We start from the raw sequence: 21,507 nt of genomic DNA on the forward strand, positions 1-21,507 counted from the left end.
TTTTAAATTCGAAAAATAAAATACGTAAGATCAAAATTAATAAAAATCAAATTTCCATCAAGACTATTGATCGCTTATTTTACAATTTTTAATATAATTTCCATCCAAGCAATTCTAAAAAAATTACCGTTATTTTCAAAACAGTAGAAAATTCTAAAACATTTAAACTTTAAATGATGAGATCGAAATTTAAGTTTATATAATTACGACTAATATATTTTTAATTTTTACTTTACAACGGATAATTATTATAGTTTAGAATTAGCCATTTTGAAATTTTTAATTTTATAAAGCAAACAATTTAGAAAAAGGATTTATTAAGTTTCATAAATCCGAGAGATAAACTTCGGAGTTATCAAATTTATTTATTATTTTAGTTTCCATAGGGCTTTTTATTGAAAAACTTCAGCCATATTGAACTGTCAAATATAATGTGTAATAGATGAACTAGTTGATTAAACCAAGCATCAAGTTTTGTTTAATTGGGTTGAATTACCTCATCAGTTCCAGAAAGTATATTCGGTTTAAATGTTCTATAAAATGGATTGAGATAGAATTTTTGTTAATTAGTTTTGCTAGGCTTCTGAATTTGATTCCTTTAACTAATGTTTCAAAGAAATAATTGAAGATTGAAAATGACGTATTCTAGTATTGTAAGAGTAGATTTAAAGAATCTAGAATTTGTTAATTCTATATTCGATACTCTTGGCTAATTAACTCAGCCGTATTTACAAAAACGACAAGAATCTGAACATAGTTTCAACTTTACAATGAATATGAAGATATCGGGAAATAATTTCTTTCACTGATTTAAACGAACTTAAATCGGTTAACGTTGTTGAGTTAAAAGTTGAGTAAACTGAGCAAATATTTATTTATTTATTATTAATTTTTGGTTGCAAAATAACATATTTGTCAGATTGAATAAAACTTCTCGGGTAAGGATTTAAAATTTTTACAATCATCATGAAAATTAAATATGATACGGATATTAAGAAAAATATAATTTGTATTGAAATTTAATATTTAATTACTAAGAAAAAAGATTTAGTACAGTTTTCAATTACTAAATGAATTGAAAAATACCTAACTTCTTTTTGATCTTTTGAATTGTAAAATTATCTTGATAAAACTCAAGAAATTTCAATATGGATTAATCATTTAAATTATTTTAACTTATGATCATTTACGTCTTAATTATTTCTATTGAAATTTAAAATATTATAGTTCATTAAAATAAATTAAACAAAGCCCTTTTAAAATGGAAAAATGAATATATTAAGTTGTACGAAACAGTTCTCAATAAAACTAAAATTCAAATCGGATATCAATTAAATTTAAATAAAACCGAATATTATATTATAAATCAAATTTATATGTACAAGTTATTAAACTTTATTTTAATATGTAAATGGATATGTTATATGAATTAAATTTATATAATACAATAGAATGTAATAACTCGGGTCCAATGTAAATGTTTCTTTCAATTTCTTTACTATTAATATGTTTAATAATACTTGACTCATTTATACTATATAATTATATTGTTCTAAATCTTATCCAAGGAAAAGAACATTCGATTTAAAAGATTAATAAGGTTAGAGAGAATTAAGTAGAAAATTCATTAACTCTTTTTATTTTATAATAGTAAAGCAAAGGTTATTCAAAGTAAAAAGGAAATTATGGGAAATAAATGTAAAAATAAAAATGACATATATCTTTTTAAACTATATTAATAGTTGAAGCACTGATATATAAGTTATAGAAATATAATACTACGTCAATTTGTAAAAAATTATTATTAGAAATTTAGAACCGGTAGAAAATTTGATTTTATATTTGCGATTCTAGAGTGGAAACAATTAAAATTAAAATAATTAAATAAATTAAAATTAAAAATTTAAAATTAAAAATTTAAAATAAAAAAAAAAAATAAAAAAAAAAAAAATTATATTTTTTCTTCGGTTATTAAAATATTACTCACTATGAGTAAACTATTTGTATATATGACATAATACAATAATAATACAATAAATAAAATATAATTAGTAATAAAAAATTTAATAATATAAATATAACAATTAATTATCATTTTTAAAATTTTTTACAACCAATTTTTTTTATAACTTCATTTTCAAATAAAATATATATCATTAGAAGATTTCATTTATATATTCATTAAACATATCTTTGGGTTTTGACATTTACTCCCTTATATATACATTTATACATTATCTTACATATTAATACTATTACTATTATTACTACCATATATAGATTCACATAAATCCGAAACGCGATAAAATCTCAAATTATTTTTAGAATTTTATCTCCTATTTCAATTAATTTTTACGACCAAATTTCAATTTTGTTTCATTAATCATCTTATTACTTATTACTTTATATATATATTCAATTACAATACCTCAATTTCATTATAATTATCAAAAATGTCATCACCACAAACTATGTCATTTGCACAAACTTATATACTAGCTTCAAAAGTAAGATCAAAATTAACAAGAGAAGCTTCATCTCCAAAATCTTCTTTAAGAAATTTAGTTACTCAAGCTAATATGTTAGATAATTTAATGGATTATATAAGTGAAGAAACTGAAAAAAGAAATCAAGATAAACATTATAATAATCAAAAAGAAATCAAATTTAATGTACCTTCAAAACAGAAAAAACCTAACAGTACTATAAATTCACCATTATATAAAACTTCAATAACTGAATATGAAATTGATTCTGATTCCGAAAGTGAAGATGATTCTGATTTTTCAGACTCTGAAGAAGAAGAAGAAGAAGATGATGATGAAGAAATTGCAACTACTACTACTACCACCACTACAAATGAAATTCAATTAAATGACGCTATATTCGATACATCTAATAGAAATTTATCATTTACAAATATTCCACATATAACAACAGAAGAAGTAATAGATAGTGATTCTGATTCAGAAGAAGAAGATTCACAAGATATAGAAATAAAATCAGGATCATCATCAATTTATTCATCAAGTGATTCAGATAGCGAATCAGAAGACGATGATGATGAAGATGATTCAGATGATTATTATATTTATTCAGATTCAGAAGATATAGAAGAAGATATATCAATAAATTCCAAAATACCAAGATCAATGAATATACAAAAACCAAAATTTAGACAATTACCTTCATTAAATTTATCATCAATTGAAGAAGAAGAAATAGAAGAAGAACAAGATGTCAATGATCAAATGATTGATGATGAAGATGAAGAAGATGAAGATGAAGATGATAATAAAACAATAACTAATGAACAAGAAAGTTTACAAGAATTTGAAATGCCAGAATTATCACATACAAATTCAATATCAGATGATGATGAAAATTATAATCATTTTGAATTTATAAATAATAATAATCATTTAATTATGCCATGGAATAATGAATCTAATGATAAAACTACAGAAATAATACATCACAATCATAGTCATCAACCATTAAGTTTATTTAAACATGAAAATTTAACATTAGATCAATTAATTTAATATTATTTGTTTATTTCACGAATTTTATGATTTTGCTTTTTTACTTTTTATGATTTAACGGAATATCTATTTAACGGTGTGCTTTATACAGATACTTTTTATGATTGCTTGTTTTTTTTAACTATTTCAATTCTTTATATATTTTTTTTATAGACTATTTAATTCAAATGATATCATGAGATTTAGAAGTAATAAATTGTAGAATAATATTTTTATTTTTTGATGTCTTAGAAAAAAGCAAAATTAAAGTTAAAATAAAGTAGACCAAAAACTTTAATAAATTACATCATATTTTGTATACTGATCGCATTAAAATTGCTGAATTCCGTAACACTTTCACTTCACATCTAAATTATGCGCAAAGTATTAAACTAAAATTTATTTCGATGCGATTTTTAAATTTTTTTTTTTTTTTTTCTTTCCTTTCAGATTTTTGAAAAATTTTTAATGCGTTATTTCCCCTTTTTTGATATATCCGAATCTAAAAGGATTTAAAATTTATTTAGTTTCTGTCGTATTGGATTTAATTTATCGTTTCTATTGAACATTAACATAAAAACTTTAACGATATCGTCTTTGATTGAGTGTGGTTATTTTCCTGAACGATATATGAATGACTTTTCTACGTTTCAAAGTTTGTATATAAGTATGTAATAGTTAAATGGTTTTTTTTGAAAAGTTTTTAAAGTTATGGTTATATGTCAGGTCTTTTTTTTTTAATTTCGAGTTTTCTTTTTTAAAAAGTTCAAAAGTGGTTAAGTTCCTAACTAATAATTTCTAATTCTGATAACTTTATTTTAGCTATATATCAATTTTGATAAGATTTTTTTAGTAAATTTAATTCCAAATTCCAATCCTTCAATTCATTACATTGTGATTAACTGGATAAAAATAAAGTACGATCGTTAATTTATTCTTTCAATTTAATCGTATAAAATAATCTTGTATCTCTTTGAGCAGATTTACAAAAAGATCGTTTGATAATCTTTATTTTCAACTTACCCCACGAAATAGTTTAAAAACTTTAAATTCGTATAAACTAAAATCTTGGCAACGAAATAGTTTATATTTTTTTGACATATTTTCTAGTATGCATAACCGGTTAAATTATAGTTTTGTTCTCGCGCTTGTTTTTTTATTGATCGGTTCTAAAATTATTTATATGAGTTTTCTTCTGATTGTGAATTACTTTAATTAGAAATTGTAAGGTTTTGAGTTTTTTACTTACCCCAGATTTATCATAGTTTGGGTAGTTTTACTTGTTTGGATTTTATTACCGATTCAAAGTTGGCTCTCGAGGCATACAATATTAACTTTCAATTCTAAAAGTGTCTTAGATTTTGAGTTTTTTTACCCCAGATTTTAAATTTGGTTTGGATTATAATGTTCACTGCAGTTTTTTTGCTTTTTAATTGCCGATCTAGAGTTAGTTTTTCGAATATACTACATTAAGTTAATGATATAAGTCGAAATCATTCAAAAGTAACATGTATTTTAATTTACTCGAGTTTCTTTTCTCCATTTTAGAGGACCGGTTATCAATGGATAAGATGGTTTTACATTAGAAATAATAATAGCGTAGACTTAATATTTTATTAAATTTCAGTTCATTTATTTTTAATAATTATATTTAATTATTAGTAGGACAATTTTCAGATTTACCATTTGGATTAAAAATATCACCAATTTCTTTTTCTAGTATCTTCCCAATTTCAATTAATTTCTCATCAGTATTTCTTAATCCAATAACACTTAAATTTACAGGAGCCTTTTTAAATGAAGCAGGTGAATCATATTGTTTATAATGGAATTCATCCATTTCACTTAGTGGTTTATAATTTTTTAAAGGTAAATCTTTTGATTCATCAACGATAGTTATTGGACAAACTAAAACTGGATAATCTAATAGGTTATAAGTGCATGAATAATTCCAATATTGACCTTGTTCATGACGTGGTGCTACGTTTGGATAAACTGGTGCTATAATTGCATCTAAATTTTCACCATCGGAGTTGGTATAACTCATCCAATGTTTTAAATAATCTTTTCTAAATTTTTCTTTTTCTAAATTCCAATACCATTGTTCATGCATAGTTAAATCTTTTGCACCATCAATTGCCCATGTAGTTTGAGTTAAAATTGGTTCTCCGGTTTCTTTTACTGTATTTAAAAAATCCTGTGCACCATCTTCAAAATATATTTTACTTAATATTTCCATTACTTTTTCTTGATTGAATGGTTTATATTCAATTACTTCGATATTTGGTAAATCTTTTAATTTTGTTTCAGCAATTTCCAAAGCTCTTGATACAGGAGGAGTTGGATTTACTATCCCATCTGATTTTAAAATCCCAATTCTATATTTTTTCTGTGGTTTAGCTGTATCTTTCCAAGGTATTGAAGTCAATGAAGGATCAATTAATTCAGGTTTTGAATCAATAATAGTTTTCATTACTAACTCAACCATACTTAAAGATCTAGATAATGGACCAGTAACACTTAATATAGTTGTTGAACCTAAATTACATGAAAAATAATCAGCAGTTGGAATTCTCCCCAAAGTTGTTCTTAATCCATAAATTCCATTAAAAGCAGCAGGGATACGAATACTACCACCAATATCACTACCTAATCCAAATGGACTTGCATATAAACCATTTAGTACTCCTTCACCACCTGATGATCCACCACTTGTTAAATCTGAATTAAATGCATTTACTGTTCTACCATGTTGATATGATACACACTCAAGCATCATTAATGATTGAGGATTAGTTGTTCTTACAAATGGATAAGCACCACTTTTCTGTAAAATATTTATAATATCAGCATTATAATCAACTATTCTATCTAAATAACATAATGATCCATGAGTTATTGATCTTCCCTTGATCGGAATCATTTCTTTTATTGAAAATGGTAATCCATATAATGGTAAATCTTTTTTAGATTCATAATTTTCATCTAATGATTTAGCAAATTCAAAAGACTCTTTTGGTAAAAATTCAACAATACAATTAGTTAATTTTGATGCAATTATAGCAGCAGTCATATAAGCTTTTAATACTTCAACACATGATATTTTTTTTGACTTGAGGTCGGCTAATAAATTGACTGGATCTCTTTCAGTAATTGCTAATACTGATGATGGAACTGTTTGTAAATAAATTTCAAATGGATGTTTAGCAGGATTACCATAATCTTCAGTAGTTTCTCCAATTGCTGATGGTAAATTTTCGTACTCTGCTTTTAGTTCTTCATTAAAATTTACAATTTTAAAAGCTTCTTCAAGTGAATCATTATATGTTTTTTGAGCAATTTTAGCTAATTCTTTATAATTATCTTTAAGCATTTTTAGTTAGTGATTAGTGAAACTGTAGTTATAATCATGATGAATTATGAAATTAAATTTTAAAGGAATCTGAACTGAAATTTATAAGATATTGAAAAAAAAAATTCCGTAAATTTAAATATTTCTAAATTAGGTACAAAGCGTCTTGAAATTCTTATCTTTAATAAATTATACATTAAAGAAATTTATCTTGGAAGAAAATTAGAATTTATATCAGAGATATTAATGTTAAAAAGTTAAATGATAATTTTGATAAAGTAAAAGGGATATGTCAGGTCTTGTTCGTGCTGCTTGTTAACCAGTGTTTTATTAATCCTTTTCTTTTCCTGAGGAGTTAATGCTAGCAATTTCTTGTTCGATTAAATTTTGAACAGTTAATCTTTCTTAGAGTTAATGCTACACTTACATTGGCTTCAAATTGAACTATTGGTAAAAAATTGAAGTACCATAATAATGATCCAACTATAGGTTGATGAAATTTTATTTTTATCATAAATTTTAGATGTAGTCATATTCTGTGAAAATTTACACGGTTTATGGAAACTTTTCAAGGATTGTTTCAAACTTGTTGAACCATTCGTTTCAGATTCAATTTTATTTAGAGTTTAGTCTTTTGAAAAGTAATCTCTCTACTTTTTGAAATATTCATACGTATAAGTATTGAAATATTTCAATGGGTAGGGAATGACCAATTTTTTTGCTGTCCGAGATACTAAGATACTAATAAATTTAATTTCAAATCAAAGGTCTAAATTTCAATTTTTTTACATAAATGAGTGGAAAGAGTTGAGAATTTGGTTTGTGAACAATCGTATTTAACATTATGATTAATAAATACAATAAAATAGGTTTAAATCGACAGTCTCTTGCAATGTAGTTTTAATTTTGTTGATTAAGGTTTTAGTTAAAAAATCGGGAAACACATTCCTTTTTTTAATCTCAATGATTTATTTTCTTGGTTTGGGTGATAGAGATAAATAGATAGTATCAAAAGCTTTATCTTATCAAAAGATAAACAACTCTTAGATCATAAAGTGATCATGACTTACGCGCGCTAAAATTAGAATCTATCAGTTATCAAAATATCATATTATCAAATTATAAAATATAAATTATAATGTAATGAACAATTTGGATTAAATTTACTTTCACAATTAGGACAAATTGAATTACAATTCAAATAATCCTTAATTTCCATAGTATAACAACAATTACCACATAGTATAGATTTATTTGATTCATTAATATTATATTTTTTTATTGAATGATTTGTTAATTCTTCATGACATTTAAAACATGGATAATATTCTTTACAACATTTAAATCTTAGGGCTATTATATCTTTTGGTGAATTATAATGTATACATCTTGTATTATTATCTATTAATTGACCTTTTATTTGTATATGATCATTTATTTTTTGTAGATTCGAAATAATCTCCATTTGATTTCTTTTTTTTAATTTATCAGGGCCACTCTTTTGCCTTAGTAAATGACATAGTCTACTTTATATTATTGAATTTTGTATGTGACTCTGTTTAATTCTATAGAATGGAAGTAATTAAGAACTAGTGACGCAAAAAAAAAAAGAAATAGAAATAATAAATAAATAAGTCACGACAAACAACATTTAATATAAACCAAGCCACTTTTAATATAATAATAATTTTGTGCTAACTTAATGATAAAATCAGATCGTCTTTTTAATAATTATCAATTGTTTAAAAATATATATAAATTTATAATACCATTTTATATTTGAATTTTATTTAATTAGAAGATTTATATTTATATTAACTTATTACTCAGTATAACTATCAATTAATCACAAATAAATCTAATTGAATTGCATATAAATTAAACAAACTCATCTACATTACAAAATCACTCAAAGAAGCAATATATAAAATGTCACTTTCAAGATCATCATCATTATCACAATCTAATCCAAATGCTCCAAAAACATCAATAATAATATCAAATTTACATAAAGATGATTTTATAAAATTATCAAAAGAAAAAGAACCAAAATTAATAACAAAATCATTATCTTTAGTTGATCAAATTAAATTAAGTGTTTTAAATAAAGATGATTCAATTATACAATATATCAATCATTGGTCAAATTTACCTTTTTTAAATAGAATAATTATAATTTTTAAAAATGAAATAAAAGCTAAAGAAATTTTAAATTTTTTACAATTGGAATTAAAACCATTTACATATATTAAATTATCATTACAAGAAAATTTATTAACAAGATCAAAATCTCAAGATACTTTATTAGAAAAAGACAACTCTAATTTAAATGTATCAATATCTTTAGATAATTTTAGAAATTTTCATAATGATCCAAAAAATGAAACTAAACAATTTGATTATATTGAACCAGAACCTGCTCAATTTAATGTATTATCAGATTTATCAAAATTAGGTATTAATTTAAGAGATTTTAATCTGGATGAACAATTAAATGAATTAAAACAAGAAGAACAAGAAGATCAAATAAGAGCTAATAATAGAAGAAATTCAATGTCTCCAACTATTCCATCAAATCATATTTTCCAAAATCCAAATAATAATAATAATTCACCAATTCAACAACCTTCATCACCAGTAAGTTCATTATCATCTTCATTAGGACATCCAGGAATAGAAAGACGTAGATCTACAAAAACTTTATTTAAACCTGATTTGAAATTAAATACTAATAGTGGTAGTAATTCAAGTATTGATGAAAAATCAGATGATATTATAATTAATAAAAATCAAAATACTCCAATTTTAAAATTATCACCAACTAAAAATGATGAATTTCCTGCTTCTCCTACTATAACTTTAGATGAAACATTTTAAAGAGTCATACAATATTGAAGGAAGCTCAAAATGAGTAAATTCACTTTGACGATTATATTATTCAATTTTTTATGATTATTTTGAACAATTGATATTATAGCAATGACATGAAACATTATTTATTATTTTGCATAGAAAAAATGACGGTTATATAATATAAGGCCAATTAAGAAACATACTTAATCAATTGTAGTAACAATCTTACCTCTCTTGAATTGTTCCTCTAATCATTATCCTGTAGTCTTTTAAAGTCTATAAATAAAATAGGTCGTGCAAAAACTGAACAAATGATTTGAAACTTATTATTGAATTTCCATTGCTTTTCAATCAACACTAATAAAATCATCAACTACTTAAATACCAAAGATGAAGTTCAACCAATTAATAAGCTGGTCACTATTATCAACATTAGTCACATCACAATCAATATTTACTACGATATATGAGGTCAACCCACAAAATTTAGATATAAACAGTCCAATTCCAAATTTAAATTCAAAAGATTCACAAATTTATTTTGATAATTTGGTTGGAAAAGATACATCACATTCAAAATTATCATTAGAATTAATTGATTTAGTAAATGATCAAATTGATGATGTTTCAAACATTCAAAAGCCAAAATTAATAATAAACTTAGCAGGTGATGTTGATTTACAAAGTAAAGAAATTAAACCAATTTTTCAAACTTCAAATTCTTTAAAAACTTACTTTAAAAACTTTAAGTATGGACATAAGAAACAATTATCAAATGAGATAATATCATTTGGTGAATTTCAAGATGATTCTATAAAAGAATTTTTTAAATATTTTAATGAAAAAGCACAAGCAATTTGGTCAAATTTTAAATCTCAAAATCAAAAAATTATAAAAACTTATAATCCAACAAATGATAAATTATTTATTAATGAAATATCATCATTAAAACATTTACAAGATTATGCAACTTCTAAATCATCAGTAGAATCAAAAAATCAAGTATATATAGTAAATTTTAATTCATTATTATCCATAGCTAGAAAAATCGGTAAAAATTCCCAAACTTATATACATCAACAACAATCTTTAGAGAACTTATTAGTAAATGAAATGTCCAAATTTTACCATATTTTTATAATTTCAAACCCCTCCATAAATCAAGATATTTCTCATTTACAAAAAAGAGCAGAACAATCTCCAATTTTTAATTTAAAAAATTATGGAACTAAACAGGCTTGTGAAATAGGTACAAACAATTGTAATAATCATGGTCAATGTACTCAATTAAAGGAACAATGGAGTTGTGTTTGTTCACCATCTTTTAATAAAACTACATCAAAAACTACTGTATGGGTTGGATCAGATTGTAATAAAAAAGATGTTTCTGTACCTGCAAATTTATTTTTATGGACTACTATTGCTCTTGTTTTATTAATTGTTGGTGGTATTCAATTATTAGCTAGTGTTGGATCTGATCCATTACCTGGTGTATTAGATGCTGCTACTTTATCTACTAGTAAGAAGAATATTTAAATTTTTAGTTTATTTGTATATTAGATTATATTTCAATCAAAATTTTTAAAGACTAAAAGAAAAATAGTGTAGGATTGTTTCTTAACCTTTTAAGAATATGAATTTATGCTAGATAAAAGAAATCTCAACCCTTATATATTAATGCAATTGAAAGTTACGAAAATCATAAATCTTTATCTCGTAAAATTTAAAAGTAAAATTAAGAAAAAAATATGGAGAGAAAGAGAGAAAAAGAGAATAAAAACTTCTGATTTAGATCTAAGGAGTTTTTATTCAATACATCAATAATTCTTCTTCATATCTAATCGATCTTACCTAATTTTACAAAAATATTAATTATCTTCACTTACATCTTAATACTTACATCCTACAGATCCAACATATTTTTTTCAGAATGAATAAGAAATTTAAATTAAATAAAAAACCAATTTTTACAACAATTTCATTATTAATAATAATAAGTATTATATATTATATGACAACAAATTCTAAAAATTTAGAAAATTCATTAGGTTCATCAAGATCTCCTATAAATTTAACTTCAAATACATTACAACAAAATTTAGATTCTTTATTGAATGGTAAAAATCAACAACAATATGAAAAACAACAACAAGATATTTTAACTAAAGAATTAAATTTATCTAATGAAAACAAACAAAAACCAGAAGAAGATTTAAAACAATCAGAATTAAAAATTCAACAACCTGTAGATGATATTAAAATAGATATGAATTATTCAGAAAAGCCATTCATGCCTAAAATGGCTAATGAAACCCTAAAGGCAGAATTAGGTAGATCATCATGGAAATTATTTCATACTATATTAGCTCGTTATCCAGATAAACCAACCCAACAAGAAAAAACAACTTTAGCACAATATTTACAATTATTTGCAAAAGTTTATCCATGTGGAGATTGTGCAAGACATTTTCAAAAATTATTAATTAGTTATCCACCACAAACTAATTCTAGAAAAGTAGCTGCTTTATGGGGTTGTGATATTCATAATAAAGTAAATAAAAGATTAAATAAACCTGAATATGATTGTACTACTATTTTAGAAGATTATGATTGTGGTTGTGGATCAGATGAATTAGAAGTTGATTCTACATTAGGTGTGGGTTCAAAGGGAGAAAGTATTGATCATTTAAGAAATTTAAAAGTTGATAAAGAAGATAAACAAAGAGGTGGATAAGACACCTGAAACATTTTAGAATAATTAGATTGTATTTATTTTGTTATATAATGATTATAAATGCATTTATTGATTAAATGCTAAGAAAATGAGAAAAACTCTATCTCTATGATGATTTTCACATTATTGTACAACAACCAGTACCTTTTTGATCTTTACTATTCCCAGAACCATGTAAAGTCTTGTAATTTTGATAATTTAAAAATTTATTTTGATCATTTGGTAATTTCCAATTATATGGTATAAGATAATCAGGAGTTTCTTCAACATAATTTATTATTCTATTAAAAAAAGGAAAAAGTTAGTATTAAGTAAAAAAAGTGATGTTTGCAAATGTGATGGTGGTAATTACTTACAATCCTGAAGATTTTGAAACTGGTATTCTATCTCTTTTTAAAGTTTGATTTAATCTATTATTTAATTCTTTTATTCTTTTTAATTTTATTATTTGGATTTGATTTTCAATTTCACTCATATTTTTTTTTGTAGATTTATGATATATGATTTTGATTTTTCAGACAAGGTGATATTAATGATTATAGTTTGACAGTTTTGATAATAAAATGAAAATATTTGTTGTATAATTTAATTAAAGATAAAAGATTAAAAGTAAAGATGAAATTTTGTTTAATAATTCGTGGAGAATTAAAATTAATTAATCAAAAGATAAAAAATTGTAAATTGATTTTGTGTTTATTTGATAATTGGATTATGAAACACAATTTATATATCTGTTGTATTGTCAATATACATTAACTCACATTTAAGAATGTCATCACATACAAAGGTTTAGAGCTAATTCGTAATTGTAGTAATTGATAATCTTAATTGAAAATTACTACGAGCAATTTTAAGGGTCGACTCAACAAACAAATTTATATTTCATCTCAACATTGTATGAATAAACAGTACTTTTGTTCAAGATGAATCAAATCAAAACGTAGGAATTGGGGAGAAATTAGCAGTGAATGGTTGTGGGTGATTTGATGGTTCGTTTTATAAACTTATCAAAGAAGCTGTTGAACTTAACAATAAAAATTTTAGGAATTTTCAAAAGTTCAAAAGTTGTTGATTTTGACAATAGAAGTTGGAGATAAAGTTGGTGAGTTCACAAATTATATCTGGTTAAGTTATTGGTTATGAATAAAACTGTGTCGAATAGGTCATCGGTTCAATGTCTTAAGTTATGGACCATTACATTCACATTTATATAAGAGAAACATTGATTTTGTTTGTTAACTCAACAGAATCATATGGTGTTGAAAAGTTTTTGAATTTTGAAAAAATTTGATAAATGTCAGGACATTGGGATTTTTATATATAAGTTCAACGCCAGATAATTTCAAGGAAGTGTATTTTTATCAAATGAATACTTACCACAATTAATTATATCAAGAAGATTGCATCTATATCTAATTGTACCAACTGGTAAGGTCCAGGATAAGTAGCACTGTTCTTACCAAAAGTTCCTCAACTAGTTCACTTGTCACCATTAGGTAACAAACTCTTAATATATTAGCTGCTGTAACATTATAATTCAAGTTGTAGTTGAAGCCAATTCTGAAGGTCGTGATATTATAATTGATAAATTAATTGGTCGTCCTGTTTCAATAAAATCTAAATCTCAATCTAATTTACAAAAAGAAGAACAAGAAATTGAGGTAAGGTGAATTTCATAAATTTGGATTTTTTATGCAACTGAGAAATGATGAAGAATTAAGTAAAAAAGATTTTCCATTTTTGAATACATTACCGTTAGGTTCAGAATTAAGAGATGCGATAATAGCAGTAAAGGGAATTGAAAATGTAAACGACCTTATAGATAAAATTAATCATAAAAATCAGCCACCACCTCCACAAGAATCACCACCTAAAATTTCAACATCTCCAGCAACCAATTATAAATCACCCACAAATGATGAATTAACAAGTGAAACAAGATCAATCGAATCTGAAAATAGTCAACCAAATGCAATGGTTGATGAAGATTATGACAAATTATCAAATTAATCTGAAAAGACAAGTTCTAATAAATCAGACTAATTTAAAACACAATTCAATAGACAAGAATAGTTTATAGCTATATAGATTGTTTTAATAAAAATATCTGGTATATTTTTAATTAAATTCACAAACTATACGTCTTTGATGTTTCTAAACAGTAATCAATTATTATTTAGATTAACTTCGATCTAGTTCATTAATAAAAAATAAAGGAAGAGATAATCACTACAAGCATAGAATAAAAGACATCAAATTTTTTTTGAATGATTATACAAAAACAAAATATAAAAACATAATTAGCAAATTCAAAAACTTTTAAAAATAAAACTAATGGTGTTGTAAAAAAGCTGCAAAAATTAATAATTTGAAAATCATTAAAACAAAATAATTTTTTTGGTGGTTGTGAATATATTAATTTTTTTTTCTAAAATGCATAAAATTATAATCCAATAAGGCGGGCCAATTCCGTATTAAATCCATGTGTATATGTCATTATATATTTGATAAAAATTAACTTTGAATGATTGTTGATTTTTAATTGATATATTATTTTTATATTGTTTTTTAGTTTATTAACTAATGCAAAAAGTGATTTACTCCCATAAAAAGTACTAGCTGATATTGAAAAAAAAAAAATTGTTAAAATTTAGTAGTTGATTCTTTAATATTTTTGTTGTAGTGTATAAATCAACTGAATAGTGTGAATGAATGATTTAGTTAATTCATGATGATCTTGATGATAATAAAATTTGATTTATTAATTGTGAAACATAAAACTATATTGCAAAAACTGTTGTTATGATTATTTATATGATAATATATTATTAGTTGATATATTTTAATTCTGAAGATGTTAATGTAAATTGAAAATGATCTTGATTTTGTAAAAGTAAGAATAACCAACAACGGCATTTAAACCAAATTTTAATAATTTTGTCTTTGAATAAAGTTGATGGTATATTTTAAAACTTTATAATTTTTTTTATAGTAGTCCTTAACTGCTACTATTTTCTTTTTGATATTTAGACCAATTTTCATTAATTTTCTAAAACTAATGTAACTTTTCCTTTCCTCTTCTTCCATGACAACTGAAGGTGCTGTGTTCATTACATAATCATCCTCTTCGTCCAATACATTATCCAAATCAACAATTACTGAACCTGATAATGAATGATAATGCAATTGGTGTTGTTGTTGTTGATGTTGTTGATCTTGACTTTCATCCTCCTCGTCGTCCAAAACATCACCCCAGTCGAGAATTATTGATTCTCCTGTTAATATATCATAATAATGCTGTTGCTGATGATAATGATGTTGTTGTTGTTGTTGAGGATGTTGTTGTTGTTGTTGTTGTTGTTGTTGTTGATCTTGACTTTCATCTTCCTCTTCGTCCAAAAGATCACCCCAGTCGAGAATTATTGATTCTCCTGTCATTATGTCATAATAATGCTGTTGCTGATGATGATGATGTTGTTGTTGGTGATGATGTTGTTGTTGGTGATGTTGTTGTTGTTGTTGTTGTTGTTGATGTTGTTGATCTTGACTTTCATCTTCCTGTTCGTCCAAAACATCACCCCAGTCGAGAATTATTGATTCTCCTGTCATTATGTCATAATAATGCTGTTGCTGATGATGATGATGTTGTTGTTGGTGATGATGTTGTTGTTGGTGATGTTGTTGTTGTTGTTGTTGTTGTTGATGTTGTTGATCTTGACTTTCATCTTCCTCTTCGTCCAAAAGATCACCCCAGTCGAGAATTATTGATTCTCCTGTCATTATATCATAATAATGCTGTTGCTGATGATGATGATGATGATGATGATGATGTTGTTGTTGTTGTTGTTGTTGTTGTTGTTGTTGTTGTTGATCTTGTTGATCTTGAATTTCATCATCGTCTAAATCAAATCGATTATAATCAAAGCTTGGTTCATTTGAACCTGTGTATTCCCAATCATCCGAGAAAAATTGATTATTGTAATAATGTTCATTTGAATAATGATGTACTTCTTCATTAAAACTATAGAAAGCATTTCCTGTAAATTCATCATCGTGAGATTTTGCCGGATCTTCAACATATGTTGCGTATATTGTGGGAAGTAATTGCAAATCTTCTTGAGTGGGTTCTTCAAATCTTGGTCTGTTGTTTATGAATGAGTTTTCCATGTCTTTTTCTTCATTAGATGGGGTAATATATTTGATTAAAGCAAGTTCTTGTTTATTGTCTTCTTGCATTTCTTGTATTACATCTTCATTTATCAGATTTTTTAATTCATGTTGTTGTTGTTGTTGAGGATGTTGTTGTTGATGATGAAGATGTTGTTGTTGTTGTTGTTGTGGTTGTTGTGGTTGTTGTGGTTGTTGTTGTTGTTGTTGTTGTTGTTGTTGTTGTTGTTGTTGTTGTTGTTGTTGTTGTGCAGTTGATTGAACTAAATTATGTTGTTGTTGTTGTGGTGGTGTTGGTGCTTTCTTTGATCTTTTATTTAATTTGAATATTTTTTTGAAAATATTACGGTGTTTTTTATCAGTTGATGATGATCTTGGTGATGATTCTTCAATTGATGATGATTCTGGTGATGATGGTTTAGTTGATTTTTTTGAGTGGTGGAATAATGAAATGTGTTTGAAAATAGACATGATTAATAAGTAATTGAAAAAAAATTGAATTAATTAACAATAAAGTGGATTGAATTTATAATATAACTCACAAACAGATTTTTGAATGTTGTGAAGTTCTGGATATTGTTGAATTTATTGTTAGTGAAAAAGAAGTAAAAAAAAAGTGACATAAATTTTGAAATCTTTTTGGGAAAATCTTGGGAATTTATATTTGGTGATTTTTGTTATTTTGTAATGCTATCTTCAACTTTAACATGTGGATCATTATTGTGGATCGTTATTGTGTATCTCAATTGATGCAAATTCAGACCCTAAATAACCACAAATAAATTTGGAATGCAGATTTGAAGTATGGAAGTGGGTTGGTAGCGGTCCCGTATCAGGATTTGCAAACATAATGTGTCAATTAAAATCAAAATATAATCATTTCCCCATATGTTGCAAATACTTTTGAAGTATGTATTTGTGAGAACCATTGGTTTCTAAATATCCCACGTATGCACCAACTTCGTCTTATAATGGACTTTCGAGACTTCAACAATTGCATTTTGACTTAAACTCAATATTGTTTATCAACTGTACTTTCATATAATGTTCTCATCTAGAATTGTATAAATGTAGATAAACCCACTTACAAAGAATTCAAACGGTAACAATTTAATAATTTGAAGGTTCATCATACCAAATAGTCTCTGCATACTCATCAATGCAACGATCACTTGAAAAAAAAATCCCATGTTAGCAACACTTCAAACATATTTTTTCGCCCATTCATGTAAATAATTAACATCCCCTGAGTCACCTTCATGGTGACCAAATACATTTTCTAACTTTTTGGGAGCATCTAAAAATAAATTAAGTTCACCACTTACAACAAAATAATCCCCATAGTACTTTATGGAGTCAATTAATGGTTTGAATTCTTCTGGACTACCAAATTGTCCTTCATTTATAACTGAAAACAATTTTTTCATTGTTTTTGGGATTGTAACTCCATCTACGAATTGTCTATGTCTTATTTATTCAACTAATTCTGCTAAGTTTTTAAAAAGATAAAATACTTTTTGTACCTAAATCTCATGCAAATTCAACATCTGCTCCAAAAACCATTTCAGCAATTATTTTACCATTTAATTGCAAATTTCATATTTGAAGTACTTGAACCTGCTGTTAAAAAGACGAGATATGATTTTGAAATAATTGATCCAATACATATACTCTTCTACTTTTGATACGTTATTATAATCTGTTATAAATAAAACTTTAATTAATATCTGTATCATTGCCTCACAACAACTTTACAAATGTCTTTATGTTTTTGCCATGTCAGAACCTGATCGCGGATTTAACTTCAAATAGTTAAAAATTTCGGAATATTTATTGGTAAAGTTGTTGCTTCATTCTATCACTTTAGTAACTTATGTCATTTGTCTAAAACTGATGCAACTTGTAATAGAAACAAGAAGCGCCACTTCAAAGTTTTAATAAATTAAATTGTGAGTTGTAAAATTGGCAAATTTAATCGATTAGATCTGATTGAAAATTCTTAAATCTTAAAGATGAGGGAAATCTAATTTGAAAGCTAAAGCGCTTCAACCAAAACTAGGAGTTAATATCCTCAAATTTGATAACCATGTTTGACGTGAATTAACTGAAAGTGAGTTATTTATTGACACGTTTAAGATTAAATGAACTAATTTTGTTGGATATAATTTAATTAGCTGATTAACCACTAACTCTGCATTTTTTCCTATGCTACCAGGTAATGTTTGATTTATTGGGAATAAACTGATCCTGAATGACTATCAATAAAACAATTTACTAGACTCGAAATTACTTTTGTTAATAATTTGATGTAGAATTAGTCTTATCTAAAATCGTTCAAAAAAAAAATTAATAAGTAAGCATAATTTTAGTAGTCCTCAATTTTAGCGCGTTAAACCATTTATTATTATAACGGTTATATTCTACCATCATACAATTATTGCAATTAACGACTAAGGCCACTATTATACTTTGGTCTTCCATAATCTGTTCCTCTATCTATTCTTTTTGAACCACCGTATCCACTATCTTTAATGGTTCTATTCGCTAACTGGGGATTTATCTCTTACAAGAGAACGAGAACGATTTTAGTCGTAAAGTTAGCATCAAAAGATGATGATCATTATTATTACTAATTGAATTTTACAACCTCTAACATTCTTTTCCTTTTGAATTAGAATCTAAAGGAACAAATCATGAATCATTTTTACCTAAATTGTAATTTTATAAAATTATTTGAATGTTGTAAAAATTAAATTATTTTGACATCATGAAGCTAGTCGTAAATATTACACAAAATTGGTAAACCCAGCTTCCATACATTAATTTGTATATAAAGTCAAAAGATCATAAAAACCCAATTTTGACCTAATTTTGTTATACACATTACATTCACTTTTGTGAGCTCTAACAAATAGGTTTAGAAATAAAAACAATAAAAGAATTTTGAAAATTTGAGTTTTGTTGTTTTGTTTGGTTGTTTTATTAACTCGCTAGTTTTTACATACTAGGCGGGATGTATATCGAAATTTATCGCGCATGATTAAGACTGGTATACAAAGTAATTGACTTATGAGTGTACAAGATCTATGTGAGCTCAATATCATGTCAAAATATGATAATTAATTTAATCGTTGTAAGTTATTCTGTGCTTTATTTTATCTCAGAGCATAGGGAGGAGATAAATTAGTGAATGTGAAATCTGTTTGACTTATAACGTGGGCATACACCCAGGATTCAAATCAGAGATAAAAGAAAACTGACCAGATTTAACTGTGTATTATTCAACGGCTCATCAGACTCTATCAGCACTAAGTATTGAACTGAGTGTACTTTTTTGAGTCCCTCTTGCTCAACTCTTTTGCAGATAGACAGTTTAGTTAGTTAAATGTTTTGTACCACATAGTTTATTAATTCATTTGTTCACGAAAATTGAAATAAACAAAAACTAACTAGAGTGAAGTATAATTTCCCAGAGCAAGAGCGATTCTCACAGTAGAATTATCTCCTTAATTTCGTTTAATACAAACTAGCTCAATTTTTTTTGCAATTTTTGAATTAACTAATAATATACATTTTCAACTGTATATTGAATTACACAAACCGGTATATTTGGTAGCATTGTTGACTGCATATAAACACTCTGTATAATAAAGAAAAAACAATTTGGTAGTGTAATTTACAAACTGAAAAATTTTGAAAATTTTTTTTATTTTACTTTATAGAATTGAATTTATAGTTTCAAATATTTATTTTCATATTTACATCGACCCCCCATCCCAAAAGTCAATTCAAACATCAAAGATGCCTTTCCAAAAAACTTTAAAAACTTCAGCTTATAGCTCAAGATTCCAAACTCCTTTCCGTAGAAGACAAGAAGGTAAAACTGATTACTACCAAAGAAAAAGATTAGTTACTCAACACAAGGCTAAATACAACACTCCGAAATATAGATTAGTTGTTAGATTCACCAACAAAGATATTATTGCTCAAATTGTTTCTGCTCAAATCACTGGTGATGTTGTCTTAACTGCTGCTTATGCCCATGAATTACCAAGATATGGTATAAAACATGGTTTAACTAATTGGTCAGCTGCTTATGCTGTTGGTTTATTAGTTGCAAGAAGAGCTTTACAAAAATTAGGATTAGATGAAACTTATCAAGGTGTTGAAGAAGTTGAAGGTGAATTCGAATTAACTGAAGCTGTCGAAGATGCTCCAAGACCATTTAAAGTATTTTTAGATATTGGTTTACAAAGAACTACTACTGGTGCAAGAGTTTTTGGTGTTTTAAAAGGTGCTTCAGATGGTGGATTATATATTCCTCACTCACCAAATAGATTCCCAGGTTGGGATATTGAAGCTGAAGAATTAGATGCTGAATTATTAAGAAAATATATTTTTGGTGGACATGTTTCAGAATATATGGAAGAATTAATGGATGATGATGAAGAAAAATACAGAACTTTATTCAAAAATTATATTGATGATGAAATTGAAGCTGAAGATGTTGAAGAAGTTTATGCTAATGCTCATGAAAAGATTAGAGAAGATCCTTCTTTTAAACCAACTGAAAAGAAATTTACTAAAGAACAATATGCTGCTGAATCTAAAAAATTCAGACAAGTTAAATTAACTAAAGCTGAAAGAGATGCTAAAATTGCTAAGAAAATTTCAGAATTTCAAGCTGATCAAGAATAAATTTAATGTTATGATACGTTAAGTAGAGTCTGTGTATATTTCATTAATATATTCAAACATTAATTAATATTCAAAAAATTGAACTTGTACAATATTAAAAATATCTAACGTTTGCAAATTAAAAATTTATTAAAAATACAGTATCTAAGAAATGCTAAAAACTACAAGGTGTCTATCAG

General features: G+C 25.5%; 9 protein-coding genes across 9 annotated transcripts; 6 read left to right on the top strand and 3 right to left on the bottom strand. All coding sequences in view use genetic code 12, as the record gives it.

Annotated features, from left to right (window-relative positions):
• Positions 1-2,453: 2,453 nt before the first annotated feature.
• On the top strand, positions 2,454-3,545 carry KGF54_005517 (uncharacterized protein; the record flags this gene model as incomplete). The annotated part of the gene is made up of 1 exon (XM_051766322.1): positions 2,454-3,545. The coding sequence occupies one exon, from the start codon at positions 2,454-2,456 to the stop codon at positions 3,543-3,545; it is 1,092 nt and encodes a 363-aa protein (XP_051617290.1).
• A 1,630-nt stretch (positions 3,546-5,175) lies between these two features.
• On the bottom strand, positions 5,176-6,897 carry KGF54_005518 (uncharacterized protein; the record flags this gene model as incomplete). The annotated part of the gene is made up of 1 exon (XM_051766324.1): positions 5,176-6,897. The coding sequence occupies one exon, from the start codon at positions 6,895-6,897 to the stop codon at positions 5,176-5,178; it is 1,722 nt and encodes a 573-aa protein (XP_051617291.1).
• A 1,908-nt stretch (positions 6,898-8,805) lies between these two features.
• Positions 8,806-9,753, top strand: KGF54_005519 (uncharacterized protein; the record flags this gene model as incomplete). Its single annotated transcript, XM_051766325.1, has 1 exon — positions 8,806-9,753. The coding sequence occupies one exon, from the start codon at positions 8,806-8,808 to the stop codon at positions 9,751-9,753; it is 948 nt and encodes a 315-aa protein (XP_051617292.1).
• A 366-nt stretch (positions 9,754-10,119) lies between these two features.
• Positions 10,120-11,265, top strand: KGF54_005520 (uncharacterized protein; the record flags this gene model as incomplete). Its single annotated transcript, XM_051766326.1, has 1 exon — positions 10,120-11,265. One exon carries the CDS (start codon positions 10,120-10,122, stop codon positions 11,263-11,265), a length of 1,146 nt encoding a protein of 381 aa, XP_051617293.1.
• Positions 11,266-11,740: 475 nt separating this feature from the next.
• Positions 11,741-12,463, top strand: KGF54_005521 (flavin-linked sulfhydryl oxidase; the record flags this gene model as incomplete). The annotated part of the gene is made up of 1 exon (XM_051766327.1): positions 11,741-12,463. The coding sequence occupies one exon, from the start codon at positions 11,741-11,743 to the stop codon at positions 12,461-12,463; it is 723 nt and encodes a 240-aa protein (XP_051617294.1).
• A 1,692-nt stretch (positions 12,464-14,155) lies between these two features.
• On the top strand, positions 14,156-14,473 carry LPI9 (protein phosphatase regulator; the record flags this gene model as incomplete). The annotated part of the gene is made up of 1 exon (XM_051766328.1): positions 14,156-14,473. One exon carries the CDS (start codon positions 14,156-14,158, stop codon positions 14,471-14,473), a length of 318 nt encoding a protein of 105 aa, XP_051617295.1.
• Positions 14,474-15,391: 918 nt separating this feature from the next.
• On the bottom strand, positions 15,392-17,101 carry KGF54_005523 (uncharacterized protein; the record flags this gene model as incomplete). Its single annotated transcript, XM_051766329.1, has 1 exon — positions 15,392-17,101. The coding sequence occupies one exon, from the start codon at positions 17,099-17,101 to the stop codon at positions 15,392-15,394; it is 1,710 nt and encodes a 569-aa protein (XP_051617296.1).
• Positions 17,102-17,832: 731 nt separating this feature from the next.
• Positions 17,833-18,057, bottom strand: KGF54_005524 (GPH1; the record flags this gene model as incomplete). The annotated part of the gene is made up of 1 exon (XM_051766330.1): positions 17,833-18,057. The coding sequence occupies one exon, from the start codon at positions 18,055-18,057 to the stop codon at positions 17,833-17,835; it is 225 nt and encodes a 74-aa protein (XP_051617297.1).
• A 2,374-nt stretch (positions 18,058-20,431) lies between these two features.
• On the top strand, positions 20,432-21,328 carry RPL5 (60S ribosomal protein uL18; the record flags this gene model as incomplete). Its single annotated transcript, XM_051766331.1, has 1 exon — positions 20,432-21,328. The coding sequence occupies one exon, from the start codon at positions 20,432-20,434 to the stop codon at positions 21,326-21,328; it is 897 nt and encodes a 298-aa protein (XP_051617298.1).
• Positions 21,329-21,507: the final 179 nt, after the last annotated feature.

This window comes from Candida jiufengensis, assembly GCF_024610255.1.
Source record: "Candida jiufengensis strain CBS 10846 chromosome Unknown scaffold10, whole genome shotgun sequence".
Classification (NCBI taxonomy): domain Eukaryota; kingdom Fungi; phylum Ascomycota; class Pichiomycetes; order Serinales; family Debaryomycetaceae; genus Lodderomyces; species Lodderomyces jiufengensis.